Here is a 22,579-nt window from a genome sequence, read left to right as displayed (position 1 = left end):
AGCTTTAGACCCTCAGCCTGGGAGTTGTTTTATATGCACTCAAGCCCCAAATACCGCATAGAGGCTGACGGTTCTCAAAACCGGATCTCTGCCTCAGGTATCTCCTCTATGGGACTATGTAGTTGGGCGTCTCACTGGCACTTTAAAGCCACCTCAAACTCACCATGTACACACTGGATTCATCCTTCAGAGCACCTCCGTTTCCCTTTCACATTGGTGGGTCAGCCGGCCCTAATCATCCTGTCTCCCAAGTCCTCCTTGCCTGCTCCTTCTCCCTCAACACCCACATCCAGTTATCCATCCGGTTTTGCAAATCAGCAAGCCTTCTAAACCTCTCCCCAGGCTGTTCCACCCTCACTCCCAGAAGTCAGGCTGTCAGCATTCCGCATCCAACTTTATGAAAAGCCTTTGCCAGGGGCTGTCTGCTTCCACTTGCCCTCCTAGAGTCCATACTCCCCACAATAGCTAGAAAGAAGTGGCTACCTATGCTTTTTTATAGCTCTAAGCATAAGCCCCAGCTTCTTTGCAGTGGTGACAAGGACCTTCACTATCTGGCCTCTCTCACAACTCCTCCCGCCCTCACCTGGACCCTGCATCCCAGCCACACATTCAGCCTCTGCAGAAATGCCCCAGTGCCTCCAGGTGCTGTGAGGGTGCCTTGTCCTCTGTCTGGAATGTCCTCTAGCTCTCCTGGCTCTTACGGTTAAATCCTCTCGGTCCTCTAAGACTTTAACCGAATTCACCTCTGGGGACAATAGGAAGAGGGGTCTATTCTGCGCTCCCACGCAACTTATGCATAGAGTCATCCTTCCACGTGGTAGGTCAGCACCCTTCCACGCTGACCACTGTCACTGCTTGCCTGCTTCCCCAACTGAACTAAGAATGTCTTAAAGGCGGGAAGGGGATCTTGTCTAGCCCTCCATCTCCACCACTTAACAAGGTTCCTGGCATTTTGACCGTGCTCAATAAATGCATCTGAACGAGTGAAGGACTGACCAGTGGACAAAATTTATACTAAATATAAGGCCTGCAATTTCCTCTGTAGAACAAGTATATTTTAATATGTAATATTTTTGTTCATGAAAAAGCATCACATATATATTAAATAATTTTAAGTACACTAATGGAATTTGCCATTCTGTTACAAAACCCTACAAGAGCTGTATGAGCAGTGGCCTTGAAAACACGGGCCCCAAAATCCTCACTAGCTATTTCACCTTAGGAAGTGGCTAGATCTCTCTCTCAATCTCAGGTTCTCCATTTATAAAACCAAGAAAATAATACCTCCAGACCTACTGAATGAGAAACTCTGGGAGTGGGGCCCAACACTATGGGCCCTCAGGGTGACTCTGATGAACGTTCACGTGTAGTATAATCCACAATATTAATTACACATACAAAATGAGTTCTTCTGGAGGATAATTTTTGTTTCACTCCAACTTTCACTACCAAAATAGCTAACTGTCAAAATGAACCTATACTAGTCAGCTCCTAAAATGTCCTGACATCAGTTAGCAGACCGTAAGCAAACACGTGATTGCTCTGAATCTCAGTTTCCCGACAGGTGAAAGGAGAGGATAGCTACAAGTGTCAGCAAATTTAAGTCCACAGGCCATGTCTGGCTCACTGCCTGCTTTTGTACAATTTGAAAGTTAAGAATGGTTTTTACATATTTAAATAGTTGGGGAAAAAAAATCAAAAGAAGAATAACATTTTGTGACATGTGAACATTATGTGAAATTCAACTTTCAGAGTCCACAAATAAAGTTTTATTGGAACAGCCACACCCAGTCATTTACGTATTGTCTATGGCTGCTTTTGTGCTACGATGGCAGAGTTGAGTAGTTGTGACAGAGACCATATGGGTTGCAAAGCCTCAAATATTTATTTCTTGGCCCTTTACAGAAAAAAATTGTCATTCCCTAGGTTAGAAGATGACTAAATTCTTTAAATTCTTGCCCAACTCCAAATTTCTATAATATTGTGATTTTATAGAATTTTACTGTGTCCTATCTTCAAATCATAGTGACTCATAGCGACCCTACAGGACAGAGTAGAACTGCCCCATAAAGTTTCAAAGGGGAAGCTGGTGGATTCGAACTGCTGACCTTTGTGGTTCGCAGCCTGAGCTCTTAACCACTGCACACCCAGGCCTCCATATATATATATATAGGGTTGCTGTGGGTTGGAATCGACTTGATGGCAATGGGTTTTATCTTCAAATATTGCCATTTATGTAGTCATAACATTACACTTAGTTTTCCCAAGTTTAAGGTTTTGAAAACCCAATTACTCTAGTTACTGATCTAGGTAATTAATTTTGGTAAATAAATCACATTAAAGTTGCATACTTTGTTCCAACATTTAAAAATTGCTGCTGCCTTTGTCATAATTTCATTTCATTAATATGGTCACACAGAGTCATCAAGAATAAGCAATGTGCTTAGGAATCTGGCACACATTCTACTAGTTATCCCCACTCAGGAAGTCAGGACAGTTTCAATGGCTGATTTGCCACTTACATTTTCTTTACCCAAATCTACCATACTCAGTGATGGTTTTCAATAGAGAAATTCATTCTGAGGATCGAGCAATTCTGTGAAGAGTTTCCACCTCCCATAAAGAGAATGTATGCTCCTGTGTTGTTGCTGTGTGTCAACCAGACAATTCCAACTCATTGCAACCCTATAGGACAGAGGAGAGCAGCCCCATAGGGTTTGCTCCTGTACTGCCCCTTTAATTTTTTATTCCCTCAAAGTCCCAATTAGCCTTGGATGTCTGGAGAGGTGGAACAAGGGGCTGCCTAGGAGCAGTGATGGAGGGAAAGACCCCTGCTTCTTTCTCCAAAGGAATTATGTCATATAAGAGCTGAGAGACACCTTACCCAATAACAGAGACACCTTAGAGATCATTTAATCCAAGGCCATTACAGTGAAACCGAGGCCCAGAGAGTACAAGCAACTTGCCCAAGGTCACGCAGCCTGTCTGTAGCAAATCTAGGACTGCAACCTGTGTCTCTTGACTCTGAATTCAGTGGTCTTTGCAGCATTTCAAAGTTATTTTTTAGAAAGCCTGAAAAATCTTCTATCCCATACTGAAAAATAAGGATTTAAGGCAAGTTCCTTGAGAAAGGTAACAGACTAGGAAACTCATAGGATCATTTTCTGAGAGTTGGGGGTGTAGGAGAAGAGGAAGAAATCCTTAGGCTAGTGTTTCCCATACTAGTTCAGTGAAGTGCCCAGTTTGTGTGTGTGTGTGTGTGTGTGTGTGTGCGCGCGCACGCGCACGTCTGTTTAAATTTCCAATCTGCTGCAGGCTGAAATTTTTGTGAAATACAATAAAAATGTTGTAGCAATATCTAATTGCTATAAAAGTTTCTAAACACTCTCGATTTCTGTTCTTATCTTGTCACAGAGCAGTAACAGTTTTAAGACTGACCATGGCTGGAAACCACATTTTGAATAGCATTGACCTGTCCATAGATTGAGGTGGGTGTGAAGAATGTAAAATTGGGAAATTGGACACTCTGAAAACCAACTTGGGAAACTCTTGCTGCTGATGGTCTCCCACAGCGTCATAGTGGGTGGCCCTCAGTGCATACTCAGTAGATGGACAAATGGCCAAGGCAAGATGTTCAGCCTCGAGAGCCCCTTGAGGCCTCTGACAGTGTCATCCAAACTCACTCATGGACCAACTGCTTAAAACAATGCTTCTGCAGGAAACAGAGGTACAGGTTCATGCTTTTCTAATAGGAATATCTATTGCATTGCTACCTTGCAACCATCTTAAAGTAAGTATAAGCACCATCTGACCACGACTAAACTTCTAATACCTTTGGAGGAACCCGACACCATGAAATAACAGGGATAGGAGTTGACACGTCAAGAATCTGACTCAAGGCCATACAGAAGGGCTAGAAGTAAAACCCACACTGATTCTCATACTGTATCCATCTCCAACCTAAAATGAAGCACCTCCCCCCTTTTTAAACTGCTTATTTGGGAATAATTTCAAAATTATAATAAGTTGCAAAAAAAGTATAAAGGATACTCACATACCCTTTATCCATATTCACCTATTGTTATCATTTTGCCCCCTTTGTATAGTATATATATATATATATATATAAAAGATTTTTTTTCGAGCTGAGAGTAAGTTGTATACCTCATTGCCCTTTGCCCCTAGAAACTTTAGTGTGTACTTTCTAAGATATATTATCTTACAAAACCATAGTATATTATCAACTACAGTAAATTTAACACTGATATAATACCTTCAACTCACTGAATTCCAATGTCATCAATTGACCCAATAACCCTTTTTACCCCTGCAGAAAGGATCCTCTGCACTTAAAAGCCGTGCCCCTTTAATCTGAAACAGTTAACAGACCTGTTTTTATTTTGATAAATACTACTTGCAACTAAAGCATCTATAGTCTTAAAAGAAGACATGGGACTATCAGAACGCATCGGGTCTTGCATAACTGTCATCCTTGGGTTTCTAGAGTCAGAGTTGTAATTTCTGGAAGACTGTGCGCTGATGAGGTCTTTCTGGTGCTCCAGACTCTAAACCCTCTTGGAGTGTCCTAGACAGGCCCATGGTATATGAAGTTCCATGCTGCGGTGACGTCAGCCCCTATTTCCCTCATAACTGACCATCCTCCAGGCAGCGAACTGGTCACAGAGGTGTGATCAAACAAGAGGGTGCCCACAACAGCTAAGTAACCAGATTCAATCACTCAGCGCACTTATTGGCACACCTCTTAATTAGATTTTAATGCAAGTAATTTGATAATGACTCCTGGCTGTCCACTATAGAACTACCAATGCTGAAAGCTTTTTATGTAGCTCCTCTTCAGTCTATACCGAGGCAGCCTCCCTGCTGACCCTTGTCAAAGAACCCCAACTGCTGGTTGCCACGGTAACTGAAGGCGACCAGTTGAGCTGAACAGAGTGACTCAGAAATAAAATCTGCAGCCAAAGGAATTCTGCTAAGAGTAATAAATCATTTAGTAAAAGGGGGTCTTCCACATGGTGATGAGTGTTGGGATAATATGATGGCATAACTCTTCCAGCTAGAAGGTCCATGACAGATCAGAGTGATTAGGCCTGCTGGAGGGCTCATTTGGTTTCCAGTGGGCACCAAGAGCAGAAGAGATGGACCCTGCCAAGTTACATGCCACCATTGGAAAGAAGGAACAATCGATGTCAATTTTTTAATATTTGGGCTGCCAAATTTTGAATTTTAAGGAGTGGTGAGGGAAGGAATCCAGACTTCCAACACTCTTCACTCCATTTTTTTTTTTTTAAGTGGCACAAGTAAACAGAATGCCTATGGACCCCAGGAGACCTCCTGGCCTTGAGGAAAGTGGCAAAGAGAACTGTTTCCGATGGCTTTGGAATAATACAGTCTAACAGCATCTCGATGTCATCAATCAACTTTTAGGTGTTCCAACCAAAAACCACCTCTGTGCACAAGATTTGCAGTCCTTCAGGTAGTAGGGAAGATGCTGAAATTTAACTCAGAGGGCTGGGCGCATTCCCACAGGATGGTCCCAGAGAGGGTCAGGCGTTTTCTTTCTCAATAGGCCTTGGCCGGTGTGCTCCTTATAAAATAAAAAATGCACGTTTTTCTAAATTACGGCAGATATAATCAGGGCAGAGGTAGATCCTGCCTTGGGGCTGCGCCCTGAGATAGCAGGCAGCACATAGCCTGCCCAGCAGTGGGTTCAGCATTGCACCCTGAACTCCTCAGAGTACAGGCCACAGTTTCCAGCCATGTCCCCCATTCCCCAAGAGCCCCACTGTGTACACTAGGAATTCCCTGTACAATACTGCCAAGCTGTTAAGAAGAAAAAAATCCAGGTATGTTACATGGTCCATATTGCATTTAATCTCTTTATGTCAGCTCCTTGGTAGTGGTCAGAGGAGAAACAAGGGTCAAAGGCAGTAGAAACAATTGCCCCTACAGAAAACTACAACAGGGGCGGAGGAGCTACAGGATATGGACGCAGTGGGGTGGTGGTTGGGGGCAGCCTTATCCTGCCAGCCCCTCTCCTCACAGGCTGCTATACCACCAATTTAAGGTGCATGGGAGGAAGAGGAAGAGGCAGGGTGCTGACATTCTCCTAATCCTGTGACCCACATGGCAATGGGAGTGCCCTGTAAACTAAGTCACCCCCAGAGAATTTTCTGCTTAAGAAAAGAGCAATTGCCTAAAACGGGAGGTAGATTTTACCCCCTATCTTAAATGCTGCTAATAAAGGCTTCTTCAGTCTTAGAGTTTTAGGGAAATTAGGGAGTGGCTGTGTGCAGCCGGGACGAGCCTCCTCTGATACTCAGCTAGTCCAAGAGGGCACACAAAGCACAGCACTGGCCGAGCCACACTGCGTCCAGGGAACTCCCAGCCCCATCTCCCACCCCCATACTGAGCAATTGTGCTTCTGCAGGTTGAATCCTCGCCAGAGTTCTAAGTGTGCCTCCTACACATCAGCACCTGCTTTCCGCCACCTCTGAGAGCGCGGGGCGGGGGGTGGGGGTGGGGTGAGCAGGCGCCCCCACCGTCCTAGGCCCTGCCGAGCACCCGGAGGCGCCCCCTCTCCCTGCACGGTCAAGGGCCTCGGGCTCCAGCAGCCAGTGCTGGAGCTGGCACCCGCCAGTCCTCCCGGGGCTCCCCGCCCATCACGACTCCGCAGCGGCACCGCTTCTCAACGCCCGGCCCCAGCCTCGGCTGAGCCATCCTGCAGCCCGCGGGGGACCCCGCAGCCTCGGGGCGGGCGCCCAGCACCTGGAGACAGAGGCTGGGGCGGGGGCGGCCCGCCGCGGTCAGCGGGAGGCTGGGTGCGGAGCAGCTGGCTGCGGAGACTCCGCGGGGGCTCGCGGGGCCTCTGGACTTTGGCAGAAGGAGAGGATTAAACCGAGGTGGCAGTTGAGGGAAGGAGGAGATGGGTGAAAGCTTCATTAACTCCATGCTCACGTCCCAATTTCTTTCCCCTGAGAAGCAGTGAGAAAAAGTTTGATTCTCCCGTGATGTGGAAGGCGCTGCGTGATTGTACTTGTTTTCTTTCCTTTTAATTCCTTATTTGTAAATAGAGAAATTAATCATGGTGTGCTCATGATCATGCAGGACTCAAATGTTAATTAAGCAGGAAAAAAAAATCTTGGCAAATAAAGGCCAAAGAAAGAGTACAATCCATTTCAATTTCTATGTTAGCGATTAAACTTCTCAAATGACTTAACTGACACTGGCAAGGGTCTTAAGAGCCCAAAAAAGTGAAAATACAAAGGTGATGGGCATGGCACTTCTTTGGTTTTCTCATTCTCGTGCTGCGGAAGATAGGCCTTCCTGACTCCACAACAGTATTTTGAGTGTTCCTTTAAGGCAGTTGTTCCTACTTGACTTCCCTCCCCCCTTCACAAAGTTACCATTTAGCTTCACTTCGAAGCCCTACTTCCAATTCTTTGTTTCTGCTCACTCTCCCGATTTCCCCTCCATATTTCAATTCCCAGACACTCTTGAACTTTTGCACAGGCTGCCAGTTTGAGCCTGCATGGAATAATCAGTATATTAATTCCGCTCGGAGACAGTGAGATTTTTCTAACACAATCTGCCCAACCTGAACTCTTTCCTTCAGAAACACTTTGCCTTTAAAAAGAAACTCTCAGCATGAACCTCATAAGAAGCGACATGTAACAGACAGTGCATGTGGCGCTGGGCACACAGCACAGAATTGAGAGAGTTTTTTTACTTTGTTTCTCCAGTGCCACGTGCATAATGTACATGTGGACGAAACTGACATCAGACATTTAAAGCAAAAAAGAGGATGGGGGGGATGTGATGGTGGCAGGAAAGAGAGAAAATATGTTGATAAAAACAGTAACTTCTGTCAATCTACATTTTTCAGTCTCTGTCTTAATTAAGGATGTTAAGAAATATGTTGCTGTTTAATTGCATTGTTTCAAGGGATGCTAATGCTTGCAAATTTGGGACTGTACACACTTGAGAGGGAATCAGTAGATATCAAAATCATGCTCCCACAGACCCCCCCCCACAGCAGACCTTAAAGTCAGAAGACAAAGTAGGAATATTCTCACACTTAACCTATTCAGCCTGAAATCAGCTCTGAAATAAAAAACAGAAAAGTGTTTTTAACCTATTTATATTAGATGAAATACAAATTTTTTAATACAAAGAAATTCAAATGGCACTTTATTTGAAATTTCTGAGATCATTATCCTTGCAGAAATAGTTATTTATAATGAAGTTGGTAACAAGCTTCAAATGATTCAAATGATAAAATCACTTTCCTGAACGCAAGTATGTAAACATGGTGGCAGCTTTGAAGACACATTCAGACTTCTCAGTGCTCTGGGTCTTTCTCGCCTATTGGATCCCAGTCACACAGTCTCTAGGTTTTTTTGGGAGGGGGGAAGCCTTTTCATCATTACACAGCAAAATAAATTAGAATGTGTTTTCATTGCTCAAAGTACCTTTGATAGAAGTTGGTAACCTAAGCAGTAACTCAGCTCGCCGACCGCAGTTGACTACAGGTGATTCATTTTAACCTGATGTTGCATTTCTTACTTGATTCCATTTTCTGGGAGGTCTTGGTGGCGCAGTGGTTAAGAGCTCAGGCTGCTAACCAAAAGGTCAGCAGTTCAAATCCACCAGCCACTCCTTGGAAACTCTTTTGGGTGGTTCTACAAGGCTCCACAGGATTGCTATGAGTTGGAATCGACTCCATTGCAACGGGTTTGGTTTTGTTTTTGTTTTTGTGGCACAGTTGGTGTCACTGCCTCTGAGAAGAAGTTGGTGAGCTCAGACCCTATGGCAGTCTTATCTCAGTGTCCCCTGCTCCTGTGGTGTGTAGCATAAACTAGGCACTGACCAGCCACCCTCAATGACCCAAACTGACTACTTACTTCCACCAAATTGACCCGTTCTTTGACTTTTTTTTTTTTTTTTTTGACTTAATCAAACTAGTGACTTCACCTTCCATTACCCACAGTTTATGACACACCTGGTGCCTCAGAGCTAATTCTCTATCCCACTGACCAGGTGAGCCTAGCTTTCCTAGCAGTTGCACATACGCATTATTTGTGCACCGGCCCTGAAATGGCAACAGAATGAGAGCTGTTTGCCCTGAACTGTAGGTGAAATGTACAAAGCGCTTGGCAAAGAAAACAGCAAAGATTTACTCTAGTTGGGGTTCACAGGGGACCTCACAGCTGCTTCTGCTTCCATCCTCTCAAAGCTAGAGTAACGGCCTGAGAACTTGACCACAGTTGAAATCTTGCCCTTGTGCTGCTAGCATCCCAGTGTCTCAATTCTTAAAACTTGTCATTTTAAGCTTACTTTTTATTAGGGAGTAGAATCACAAGGTCTCCGATTGCTGACTAAATGGCATGTGCCATAATAGTAGAATGGATTCACTGCTATGGAATTGGCGTAATTAAAAGATTATATATCTATCTCTCTTTATGGGTATATATATTTACATCTATAAATACATCTGTATCTACAGCAATAGCTATACACATTTATTTAGGTATTTAGAAAGACAATTCTGCATGAGGCACCATTCCAACTCACACTTTAAATGTACATCTTAACACCTACAACATGGGTGAAAAGTAAAATGCTCTTACTTAAGTTCTGGGGCAGCACCATGCCTTAGGGACAGAAACATTTCAAGGTCAGCCTTACTGTGGGCAAGCACCATGAAACTGAGTTAAAAATCCATCAGCCTCGTGAAGCCACAGACAAAACTCTGAGACAAGCAATCCTCTGCCCTTGGCTCACTCTACTTGCCACACACGAGGTCGAAAACGGTGAAGGGACACATCTCTCACGTGGTGGACACCCGGGACCACATAAACCTCTCAGCTGACTCACTAAGAAATGAAAGGTTTCCCTTCTTCTGGGGTTTCTGGGAATTCTGGTAGAAGAACACAGGCCTGCCGATAGCTGAGCAATAGCGTGGGCACCAAGGAGGCTGGCACGCTGTGTGTGTCTGGACTCCCTGCAGACGGGGTCCTACAGAGTGGGATGAGCAAATTTTTAATTACCAAATGAGAGAAAGAAAAAGAGAGAGAGAGAGAAAATCAGGCAGACCAGAGGGACAGGAGAACGCACGAGTGTAATTATAAGTTTGAAAAGTTCTGAGTTAATTTTTCAGAGTTCGAAGAACATTAAAAGAGGAATACATAATACTGGGGGAAAAAAGGGAAGCAGTACCCGCCTGAGGGCCAATTGCCTCTCCAGCAGCGGCAAGGCTGTTCCTGGGCTCGCAGGACCATTTGTTCCATTACACAATCTCCTGAAGCCATTTAGAGAGAGCTCAAACAACTGCCTGTACCAACACGACACATGGCTTCCCATCCCGACTCTTTGCTAATCCAGACGCTCCAACCATCTTTCTTTAAGATGCCATATGGTTGGCAGAAGCCTGTAGATCTAGCGGCACATCTGCTTGTACGTTTCTTCTTCCCTCCATCCCCCCAACAAAAGAGGGATAGAGAGACAGACAGAGAGGAGGGTAGGCAAGGAGCTCTCTGCCTGGACCGTTATTTCTCTTTAAGCACTATTACAAAATAAAACAAAATATTAAAAGGATGACTGGGAATTATTCAGGGCTAGATCATTTTTAACTAGACAACATGGCAATTTAATTTGCTTGTCAACGATTTCAAACAAGATTAGGAAAACAAAAGATGATGGCTGTTTCTCCAAAGAATGATTATTTTAAAATTACTTCAAAGCACTCTCTCTTGGAATCATGGCGATGCTTTCCTGCCATGGAGAGGGACAGCACCTTTCCTGGAAGCTTTATCTCTCCTCTTCTTTTCGATCAAAGAAGACAGACAAGCTGAGAAACTAGCAAATACCCGAAGCCTGCTTTGTTAGCAAGCACTGCGTGACTGTATGCTAATGAGTCGGCACTGACACCCTGCTTTTTTGGTATGATGAGCAAAGATTGTTGACACTGTTGAAATCCTGGCTCTCCTGGCCTGTGAGCACACGGGCTGCCTCCTTGGACTCCGGCCCCCAGTGAGACAGGCTGCAAAAAAAAGAGTGCATTCTACTCTCCTGATGACTGAAATCTGGCCATTTGTAACTTTGAGCAGTTGGGGGTGGGAGAGGACATTAGAAAAATATACTGTCAAGCCAGGATTCCAAAAGACACAGGTGAAAAATGGGCTCCTTCCAAACTAAAAGTTAAACCTGGTAGACACATGTGAGTGATGAAGGACAGGATGCTGGCTTCAGGACAAAACCCTGAAAGGCCGTGGTGCGGGGTGACTATTTAGCTTCAGCCACATCAGGGGCTGCCAGGACATTTGCTCCACATCAGGGCAGACGGCACTCTGCTGATAAGAAGGCCCCATTGGTGGCCCCCTCAGCCACAGGTGAAGAGCTACGTGTCTAATCTTGTAAATCTATTGAACCATGTGTTCGTTTGTCGTGCCTGGTTTTCCATGTCTGAGGAAATATGGTACAGCCCAAAATTAAAGCAAATGTTCCAGTTTTGCAAAAGTGGATTTCATAAAAGAAGGGTGGAAAAGCAAGTTATATGTTTTGAGTGCTGGGCACATTCTATGAAACAGCTCTTTTACCTGACCAGGGACTCTAAGAGATAGGTATTCGTATTCCAGTTTTACAGGTGAGGAGGCTGAGGCTTCGAAAGTTTAAAAATTCAAAGCTCTGAAAGTAGGAAGCGGCCAAATACAAAAGCCCACGCTTCCCTCCTGACATCACCCCAGCTTCCGGGTTTTCAGGTGCACCTATACACACACAATTTTAACTCATTTCCTGACTGGGACTCCCAGGATCAGATCTGTCAATCCCAGTAGATCACTGTTATCTAGTGAGAAATAAGCTAGTTGTAATTAGTATGCAGGCAGGGGTATCAAACTGTCAATTCAGTTTGCTTGTAATCTACAATATGAATGAAAATTCATGTAACTAAAATGTAAAAACATGAAGAAGAACTTAAAAAAACATTGAGAATTATAATAGAAAATCAGAATTTATCCATTCAAAATGTATGCCCTTCATATTATTCACCTTGGAGATAGCATATGTACTCTAAACCCACCGCCACTGCTAGGATGTTGCTGACATGTTCCTCTTTCGGAACTGCCTTCATCCCCTAGGGCGAAGTGCTGCAAATAGCTGTCTTTTGTGAGTGGATACATATGCAGGTTTGTGAATGAGTCTGTATTAAGTGTATTTCTTCAAAATCACATATTTTAACATCATTTAATATCAAATATGCTATACTACTCAAAGGTGACATATCAGCCCAGGCTAGACAGTATGATCCCAGTGTTATCATCAACAAGAACCAACTATTATTAACAATTCTCAGGGTTATTATTATTGTTGAGATGTAGCTATGCAGAATGACAAGTTTAAGTTTAAAATAAAACAGATCTGGGTTGAAATCCGAGCATGAATTTCAGCCCTGCTGTGATCCTTTTTATCCTAGGCAAATTCTTCAGAGCCTGTTTCCTCATCTGCAATATCAAATAATATTACCTACTGTTAGTGGCACCATGGTTAAAGAGCTTGGCTGAATCCACCAGCTGCTCTGCAGGAGAACGATGTGGCCATCTGCTTCTGTAAAGATTACAGCCTTAGAAACCCTATGGGGCAGTTCTACTCTGTCCTGTAGGGTCGCTATGAGTTGGCATCGGCTCAACACCAATGGGTTTTACTGTTGTCAGAATTAGAGATTCTCTTGTGAGAATTGGAGTCTGGGAAGTGATTGGCACTTAGTAGGTCTTCAACGAGAGGACAGTCATTATTGCTGTTAATTTTAATATAGTGCTCCAGAGTATACAAAATGCTTTTCACTTATGTTAGCTCATTCAATTCTGAAAACAACCCTAACACAGGAAGTACTTCTTCTATCTAAAAAATGAGGTAATTGAGATTCAGTAATAAAAATAACTAAAGCAATTAACAATATGTATTGAGCCCTTTCTATGTGTAGTTACTGTGCTGAGCACTTTTTATATTCATTTTCTAATCTTCACTCAATGCTTTGTAAAAAAAAGAAGGTATTATTGGTATTATTATGATCCTCATTTCAGGAACAAGGAAATGGAGGCCAAGGGATGTTACTGATATCTTGCCTAAGTTGACATGGGTAGTATGTTGTAGAGCCAGAACACAATCCCAGGTTTTTCTCCTATGTCCATGACCCTAACGACTGCCGTAAGACAGTAGAGACAGGGCTGAAAGCCACCTTTCTCTGTTTAAAATCCTGTTCCCTTTTGTTGGTACCAGTGTCCTTGGGAGAAACTTGCCTAAAGCTACTGGACATCTGACAAGAAGTTTCCTAGCATAAAAATCCTTGTCCTTACCAAATTCTATACCAAATGCTACCGAATTCAATACAGCTACCGGTAAAGAGTCCTACCTGTGTTTATACACACTCATCTGTAGGCCGAAAGCTGGTGCTCCTTGGAGTACGGTTAAAAATTAAGGCGGTGCTCCTTATAAGGTGGCAGGACGTGAAGTATGCATATGAATGCATCTCACACATAAACACACACACATCAACAAAGCTGTCAATATATATTTGGATGCCATTTCAACATCATTGGAATTGTCAGAAATTTCTTATCAAGAGAATAGCCTTCCAATAAAAATTAACTATCAGCAGAAGTCTTCCAAATCAAAATCATTTGCGAGAGATGCTAGAACACTTGGAGGTTGCTGATCAGATGCTAACAGGAAGAAATGTGAGCGGGTGTAACTGAAATCTGGATTTATGGTGCACATATGTGCTTAACCAGACAAGCCTCCTTAAATAATGCCGCTGTGGTTCTCTGTGAAGTCTCCCCCTGTCACTGATGTCACCGGATAAGAATGCTGCAATCCCAGGTGGGCTTGCCTCTCTCATCTCTCCCTCCCTGAGTCTCCTTCACCTGATTTGATCTGGAATGATTTCCCCAAGCCAGGCCCCTTCTACTGGGTCTCTCCTCCAGTACCATGGCTTCCAGGGCCCTAATTTCATTAATGACTTAAATCCTGTTCAAAGAGAAGTAGGATTTAAAACAAACAAGCAAACAAAAGAAAGCCTCTGTCATCACTACAAAGCTTCCAGTTTCACACATCTTTGATCACATCATCAGTCAATGGTCAAGAGCAGTTTCAGGGAGGGTCTGGGCACAATAGATTGTGAATGGAGAGATGTTTCTTGGAATGGCTGCTGATAAGAGCAAAGTGCCCCACGGTTTCCAACTTAAAGGGTATATGTAGATCTTGAAAGCTGCTTGAGAGTATTTCTGGTATGCATTCAATTCTGAACCAGCTCTCTGGTCTGCATATTGACTGTCCCACTGACAGTGAGACTAGGCTCCCCCAGAGGCAGACGTTGAAAACGATTTGTCCTTCATTGATTCATAGGCTAGAGTAGTTCTGGGTTGTGGCTCTACAACTAAAATACTATTTTTATTCTAACTTTCTAAAAGTGTGGGTAGGACAGACTTTCCCTAACAGACTTGAGTTTGGTTTCCTGAGCCAGCTTGTCCCCTCTGGATAGGACCACTTAACATTTGCCTCCTGGAAAATTATATAATCTCTGCTGCCTGTTACACATTGTTCCCTGCACTGAGCACTTTAGCACCTCACATAGCCAATGTCTGCTGGGCCCTTACTACATGCCAGACACTGTTCAGAACATTTCTGTGTAATAACTCATTTAATCCTCATAAGACCCCCTGAGGTTCTACACACACACACGCACGCACACACATAAATGTTAGTTTCATTGTAGCCTCATAAATTGCCATCCTTCGGGTGCCAATTGGGGCCTACCAAGTGAAAATGAAGAATCCGATGCTTTGCTTAGGACTGGTTCATACTGCACTTGGTACATAAATGCCTTTACCAAAACGGTCTCAGACGAATTGAAAAGGCAATGAAATTAGCCATTTCCAATAAGATACTGCTACTGTGGGAAATTAGATGAAGCAATAGAATAGGCAAGAGCAGAACAAGTGGAAGCTTCTCTCCTGGAAGCCCCTGAACTCAGGTTCACAGCTGGCCCACAGTGCACAGTGACGTTAAAACCAACACCGCCGCAACAGACCGAACACAGCTAACATGATGAAATGGGAAAGGAGATTATATATAAAAAATAAATGCTGCCTTTCTAGAGACAGAGAAAATGTTAATACAAATGAACAGCTGTTTGGGAAGAAAACATTATTTCCAAAACCCAGACAAAGCTCTATTTATTACATTTCAGAGACACTTAAATTATAGTGTCTGAAAACCATCCTATCACGGGTATCTGTGGCACCTAAATTATCCGAAAATCTGAAAGGTTAAGCCAAGATACTCCATTGAGAGAAAGACTTATAGAAAGTTCTTCTTTTTCCTCAAAGAATCAGGTCTATAAATGCAATGTGTAGGATAACGGAATGAGTGCTAAGTTCTAGTACTAAACTTTTTGGAAATTCAACAGAATATTTAATTCAAATTTTATTCAAAGAAGCTAATATATGCCATTTTTAAAATTCTAAATTCAACAACCACTGTTCCCATTGGCCCGTTGATATTCTTGGGTTCAAATTGGTTCATCTTGGCACTCCACTACATCAAGCTCCAGGCCTGCCACAGGTGCCCACAGAAGTCCTGGTAAGTTCTATGTTCTCAGGGGGCTGAGGTCACGCCTGTTATGGAGGTGCTGGGCATGGCAGCCACAGGGGCAGGCCTGAGCTCTACTCAGTTCTCCTCAGCTCCGTCCCTCCCAGAAGAGGCCAGAGCTCACCAACACCTTTCCCACTTACTAGAATGTGACTGGCTGTCTCTTTGCATTTCCTGAGAATGGACTGTCACACTTGGATAAAAAATTCTGGCTAAGGGAAAAAACACAGAAATAGTACTTAAAGAAAGTTGGTCCTAAAACCAAAAATGCATTGCTGTTGAGGGGGTTTCTATTCATGGCAACCCCATGTGTTACAGAGTAGAACTGCTTCATAGGGTCTTCCTGGCTTCTTAATGGAAGCAGATTGCCAGGCCTTTCTTCCATGAAACTGCTGGTTGGGTTTGAACTGCTAACCTTTATGTTAGTACCCAAGTACAAAATGTTTGCACTACCTAGGTAACTTAGTTGGTCCTAAAACGAAAAAACCAAACTTGTTGCCGTCAAGTCAATTCCGACTCACAGTGACTCTAGAGGACAGAGTAGAACTGCCCCATTGGGTTTCCAAGGAGTGGCCGGTAGATTCAAACTGCTGACCTTTTGGTTAGCAGCCAAGCTCTTAAACAGTGAGCAACCAGGGCTCCAAATTGGTCCTAGGGAATGCTGAACAATGGGTCAAACGACCAGATGAGGAATCACTGTCATAGCTCAGTGTGGATTTAGCTCTGTCCTTTTTGGTCCATCACTGCAGTCAATCAGATTTTAGTCTGGAAAACAATAGCATAAAAAATGAACACTAAAATCCATAATCACCTGTGAACTCTACAAGCATTTTCATCCCAAATTTCCTTACTGTGGGGTAACCTAAAATTGAATGCCACAAGACTACCCAGCAGGAGTCTTTGCTACCGTTTCCGAGGGCACTTGCCTTTCTCTCTTCATCATCTTGTTGTTTATTGTTCTACCTTCCTTCCTACACACCTCACAGCGTGTTGTGCAGCTTAGTTAGTTTGCAAAGGCTTGAGATTTTTGTAACGAAAGGTGTTATGGTGTTATGTAAATACACAGTATTATTTTGTCTTTATTCCAGCATTACTGGTTTGAAATAGTTTGGTGTGTGTAAATACGTTTAATAACGTGTATTAATTTGTTTTTTTTAGTAATTCCTTGGCATCTTAGTCAACGACTAAGTGGTAGCAGTTTACTTGCACAATGAAATATTAAGTACAGTCTCAGACAGCTATTAATTGCTTTTTTCCGTTTCAAGTCAAACTCCAGTTAGATGAATCCACTACTGAGTAGTCATTTGCTTGAATACTAAACAGAATTTAAGCTGTGACCATCCACGAATATAAACAGAAGCAGATGGGAAGGTTAAAATTAACAATATAGCAACTAGCCCATTATAGAGATGGTAAGAAGTATGTAAACTCCCCAGAAACAGCACCACTGCAATGCCTAAGTACAGAACATTCAGGAAAAAAAAAAAAAAAAAAGTTTTCGAAGTAACCAACATCACCACATAATTTACATTGGAATTTACAAAATTAAACGTCATTCTGAGATGAAACGTCAATCAGGGTCTTGTTAACTTTTGATAGCCAACTTTGTTTCATTCTACGAACAACATCTTATCCAACCATTTCAGTGATCCCAGGTCAAGAGGACCTGCCCAAGGCAACCCGACTTTCTCCACGAGGTTCTGAAAGGCGGTTATTTCCAGCCCTCTCTCTAACAGCCACCTATGCCTGCTGACTCTCAGGAGCACTGAATCAATTACTTGGACAGATAGTTCCAGGAGAGATCATTATTTACACAGCCTGTGTGGGCATGTGCCCATTTGGCAGCATGGTGTTATCTTCCCTATCACAGATGGCAGAGAGTGTTTCTCATGCAAACAGAGCCAAAGGTATATGCTCTAGAATTATCATAAAGATGGGGAGAAGGTGTCAAAGGATTACTGAAAAACCTTGCAAAACTCATCAAATGGTGAGTTTAATGAGTAATGTTGCTATAGATAACATTTTTTGTTATCTGTGTTATTTTCTCCCAACGTTAAAATCTGCCCATCAGCCCACACCGTGATTGGGTTGTGTTGCACAGGCACTGTAAGAAGTGGTTTGAGTCAGAGTGGTCTTGGAGCTGGATAGTGCGGGTCCACTTCTAGGCTAGTTCAACAAGGTGTAGAACCATGTCATGGTATTGGGCATATAAGGGTGGTCAGCCTGAAGTCATGCACTGGCTCTCATCTTGAGTCATAACTCTAAAATGGTCTTCTAAAGTGTGGAATACAAAGAATAGTGTGAGAGAAAGTGCCCTATATTCCACTAGCTGCCTACACTCTGGGTCACCTTAGTAGTCAACCATCACTCCTCTACAGCGCCTTTTCTGGTCTCCTTGTACTTCTTGTTCCTTTTCCTGTGCTCTACATTATGGCTTTTACCACAGGGTATGATGACTGTCTGAAAATCTGTCTCCACCACTAAAACGTTAGCTCCTTTTGGGCTGAATCTTACTGGTACCCATAGTATCCAACACAGAGTCTGGCACATGCAAGGGTTAAATGAAAGAATGAATTTTAATGACGACATCATAGAGCATTTGACTGATTCTAAAGCACCTGCTGGCCCTTGATCAGAGGGCATCACAGTGTAAACTTAAATGCTTGCTTATCCTTTTTATATGGACAGCTTTCAAAGAACTGGGAACCCTGGTGGTGTAGTGGTTAAGAGCTACGACTGCTAACCAAAAAGTTGGCAGTTTGAAGACCCAATGGCAAGTCTTCCATTTCCATGGTTGCATTTGTGTCAGTGACGTTACTTATGCCTTTCAAAGAGCTTTAGCTATTTTTTTTTTTTAAATAAAAGATAACTATATGAAAGAGGGCAATGCCTTGGTGCATAGAAAAGGCCTTGGGGACTTCTAGAACAACAATTTCATTGGTATCAGCTGGGGACCCAGCAGCATCATAATTTTGCTAAAGCTGTTTATATACAATACACTATAGATGCCAGTGTTTTCTAGCTGACCAAGAGGCAGGAACTTTGAGGCAAGGGGAAAGAAATACCACAGTGCTCATTTGTCCTATTACTTGTTCGCTCATTTGTTCGACAGATATTTACCAAGCACTAACAATGTCTTTTCTCTTCTCTATCGGGTATGGGGATATAGTGGAGCAGACAGACAAGATTCTACTCTCACGGAGTTGTTACAGGATCCACATTTGTGGGTATTTTGCAAAGATGCTTCTATGAAAGTGCTAGGAGAGAAACCTCACTGGTCAGTATCCTCACCTTTGTAGCCATACAGCCCTTTACCTAAAAATTATGGCTTTCTGTCACAGCTCTATGTACATGGGCTTCCTGTGCCTATCACTTTATTTATTGGGGATTATTTGAGGGGGGGGCAGGGATGATAGGGCAGAGAATGCCAGCACTTTCTCATCTTCTAGACCATACTTCCTGGCCCTCTACGTCTTAGGTGGAACCATGTAACTCAGTTCTGGCCAATGGAGTGTGGGGAGCTGGTGCTGGGCTCCACCCCTGGGCCTGGCCACCAAATGCTCTCATGCAATCCTCTTTACTCTCTCTTAGCTACACTATCGGAGCTAGAAAAAGGGTTGAGAAGCACTGGGGAGGAGACAAATCAAATCTAAACTTTAAATTAATGAATTACTCAATGGTCTCATCCCAAAGATGTTGTGTTTCAGTTACCTTTGTTTAAATAAGTCCACAATACATTTTATGAACAGTGGCTACCAAAATGTATTAGATGTTGGCCTCTTCCCCAAAAGAGGTCACAACTATTTGGGTCTAGATAAGACCTTTGCACATGGAAAAAAGCAAGCAGTGAATGTGCATGTGAGGGGAATGGTCTAGGAGTGGGTGAGTGGTCTTGGAATTCAGAAGAGGAATTCACACAAGAAATGTCCCCTCTGAGTCTAATGCATTGGTGTTGTTGATAAAAAAGCGCATAATGGTGCATTTATATGCACCAATAATCAGAAGTAAGGAATAGGATGTAAACGAAATAGACTGTTCCACTGGTAACAAAGGTTTCAATGCAATAAATGTCAAAACACAGTAGAATAGTAAGATAGCTCAAATCTGACTGTATGTGCCAAAAAAAAAAGAAAAAAAAAAAAAAACCTTTCCCATTAATGCAAATCTTTTCTGGAGACTAAGAAAGTGCAGAGTCTCAAAGACTCTGCAAGTCATGTCACAATCAGTTACAAGGAATCAGTAACCCCTGGAAATCAGGCTGCAGGACTGAAACAGATTTCCGACTCTGCTCTCCCCAACCAGAATTCCGGGGGACCAAGAGGGCGGTGACGCCGTCAGATCACATACTGGAATAAATCGGCAGACTGACCCAATGTACTTTTCCTTTGATCAACCTTATATTTGACTGTATTTTAGTAAATTATCCATGTAGTTGTATTTTGACAGCTCTCTTTACAGCAGTAAAACAAAATGTGTGCATCGCAAATGGCAAAGATTCAAATTTCAGCTATGTTTATCCAAAATAGCACTGAACTGCTTCTGTACTTATGCTATACTGCCTACAGCTTTACGGAAGGGAAGACAGATGGGATGAATTTAGCAGGGAAACAGCTGTGGCTTGAAGAAGAGACAAGCAAAAGTTTTGCTATCAGGCTTCATTATGTATCAAGGTACCAGTAAAATGTGTATCCGTAAGGCAGCCAAAAAAAGTGTTTTTCATTTGACTAGTGATAATTACCTTTTCTCAACAGCTGACAGTGTTCTAAGTAGCATTAAATAGGTATAATAATTAAGCAGTAAGACACAACAGGCAGTGCCCTGCTGGGAACTGTGGCTCTCCTTAGGTGTGCTAGTGATTAAGAGCTACAGCTGCTAATCGAAAAGTCGGCAGTTCGAATCCACCAGGTGCTCCTTGGAAACTCTATGGGGCAGTTCTACTCTATCCTATAAGGTTGCTATGAGTTGGAATTGACTTGATGGCAATGGGTTTATTTTTTTAGGTGTGTTAGGACCCCTGGTGACACAGTGGTTAACGTGCTGGGCCACCAACCAAAAAGTCTGCAGCTGGAACCACCAGCCACTCTGTGCAAGGAAGATGCGGCTGTCTGCTTCTGTAAAGATTTACAACCCTGGAACCCCTATGGGGGCAGGTCTACTCTGTTCTTTAGGGTCGCTAAGAGTCAGAATTGACTTGATGGCAGTGAGTTAGGTTTGGTTTTGGTTAGGTGTGTTGTGAGGTACAGGCTAAAGGGTCGCTGCCTTCAGCCACCAGAGAAACGGAGTAAGCCCAAGAAGCTGTGGTGGGAGTACACACAAAAAAGAAGAAGAAGGAAAAACTACCAGGGACACTGGAAGTTGGAGCTTATTTGTATGACCATGACATTACAGAAATGAAGTTAAGTAAATCCCTCCTCCAGCCTGTTCACCTCTTTCTTAACAATGAACACACATCATTCACACTTTGCCACAAATCAACTGAAGCTGCAATTCCTTGAGCTTGTGAAAATGGAAAGTTGGGCTGTTTATTTTCTGAATCATCTTCTTCCACATTAAAATGCCCAGTTAGATGTTCTTCAAGACTGATCTGTTTCAACTTCCTGAAAACAGGACATGTCCCATTTTTACAATGTCGAGGTAGCGTTGGAGCACTTGGCAAGTTGGGCTTGCTCAGTGTGACTGTTTCTGCCTGTCACCTCTTCCATTCTCACAGGTGCCTCAGGGAAAAATGACAAACATGCTACTGCAAATCTTCCTATAAATTCTCCTTTAGAAAGTAGTGCTCATTATACAAATTTTGTGCTCAAAATAAGAAACCATGCATTTTGTGGAAAAATTGTGCCTCTTTATTAACCACCTTAAGTTGACGCTTCTATAAGGGATAACAACAACAACAACAAAAACACAAACAAAAAAACATAAAGCATATGAACATTATTAACACCTGATAAATTGCTCTACTAAATAGATACTTCATAAGTCAGGCTTGTGCCACACTGGTGAATAACATCGGACTCCACCCATATCCAAAGTGTTGATATTGCCATAGTAACAGAAAGGAGAAAGGCAGAGCAGGCCGTAATAAAACCACGCAAGACAAACAAAAATAAGACATATATGGAATAAACCCTGATGTGACAACGATATTTGACGGTAAAAAGCCCTTCCTAAAAAACTTGGAATTACCACTTCACTGTGGACTGGTAATACATGAAAAGAACTAACATACTCAAAACCATGGACCAACCGATTAAAAAACAGTTGCCTTTGAGTTGACACTGACTCATGGCAACCCCATGGGTGTCAGAGTAGAACTGTGCTCCATAGGGTTTTCAACGGCTGGTTATTTTGGAAGGAAATCACCAGGCCTTCTTCTGAGGCTTCTCTGGGTGGACTCCAACCTCTCAGTTAGCAGCTGAGCACATTAACTGTATGTACCACTCAGGAACTCTGCCAACTCAGTACAAACTTCTTATTAGCTTTCCTAAATATTTTACCATGGCCTTCCATTCCCACTCTTTCAAAAGGTTGTCCATTTTATTTCCTTTTCTATCCAACTACTTTTTTCCTCTTTTAGCCTTTTTATAATATTCCTCTTTTCTAATTTTTCCATGACTTTTGTTCCGGGCAATGCCTGCTGAGTCTCAGGCCTCCATGTGACTCCATCTTGACAAGCCTGTAGGAGCCACTTAGTTTTGATCCCAGTGGGAACATCTTCTCTTGAGAGGCAGGAAAACAGCGTGGTGTTGTGAAGAAGGCACCAGCTTTGGAGCCAAGCAAGCCTGTTGAAATTCTAGCTTTGCCTTTTGCGGCCTGTGCAACTGTGGTCACATTTCCTGAGCTCTCTGATCTTTAGTTTCCTTGTTTATAAACTGGGGTAAACCTTGGAGGGCTGTTGTAGAGCACATAGTGTAATGCT

At 42.9% G+C, this 22,579-nt stretch overlaps 1 protein-coding gene across 6 annotated transcripts in view; it reads right to left on the bottom strand.

Annotated features, from left to right (window-relative positions):
- Positions 1-22,579, bottom strand: part of SDCCAG8 (SHH signaling and ciliogenesis regulator SDCCAG8) — a 242,379-nt gene that overhangs the window by 20,572 nt on the left and 199,228 nt on the right. The window contains exon 17 of one of the 6 annotated variants that reach the window (XM_023549321.2): positions 6,830-16,428. The exons of 4 other annotated variants lie outside the window; for them this stretch is intronic. In XM_023549321.2, coding sequence (XP_023405089.1) covers positions 16,413-16,428 — 16 coding nt within the window. In that variant the 3' untranslated portion in view covers positions 6,830-16,412. Of the gene's footprint in view, positions 1-6,829; positions 16,429-19,827; positions 22,578-22,579 lie in introns of those variants that run through there. One more of the 6 variants, XM_023549319.2, reaches the window with a different exon arrangement.

Source organism: Loxodonta africana, chromosome 25, assembly GCF_030014295.1.
Source record: "Loxodonta africana isolate mLoxAfr1 chromosome 25, mLoxAfr1.hap2, whole genome shotgun sequence".
In the NCBI taxonomy this organism is placed as follows: Eukaryota; Metazoa; Chordata; class Mammalia; order Proboscidea; family Elephantidae; genus Loxodonta; species Loxodonta africana.
The sequence above is the reverse complement of the archived record's forward strand: the minus strand, read 5'-3'. Positions and strand labels throughout refer to the sequence as shown.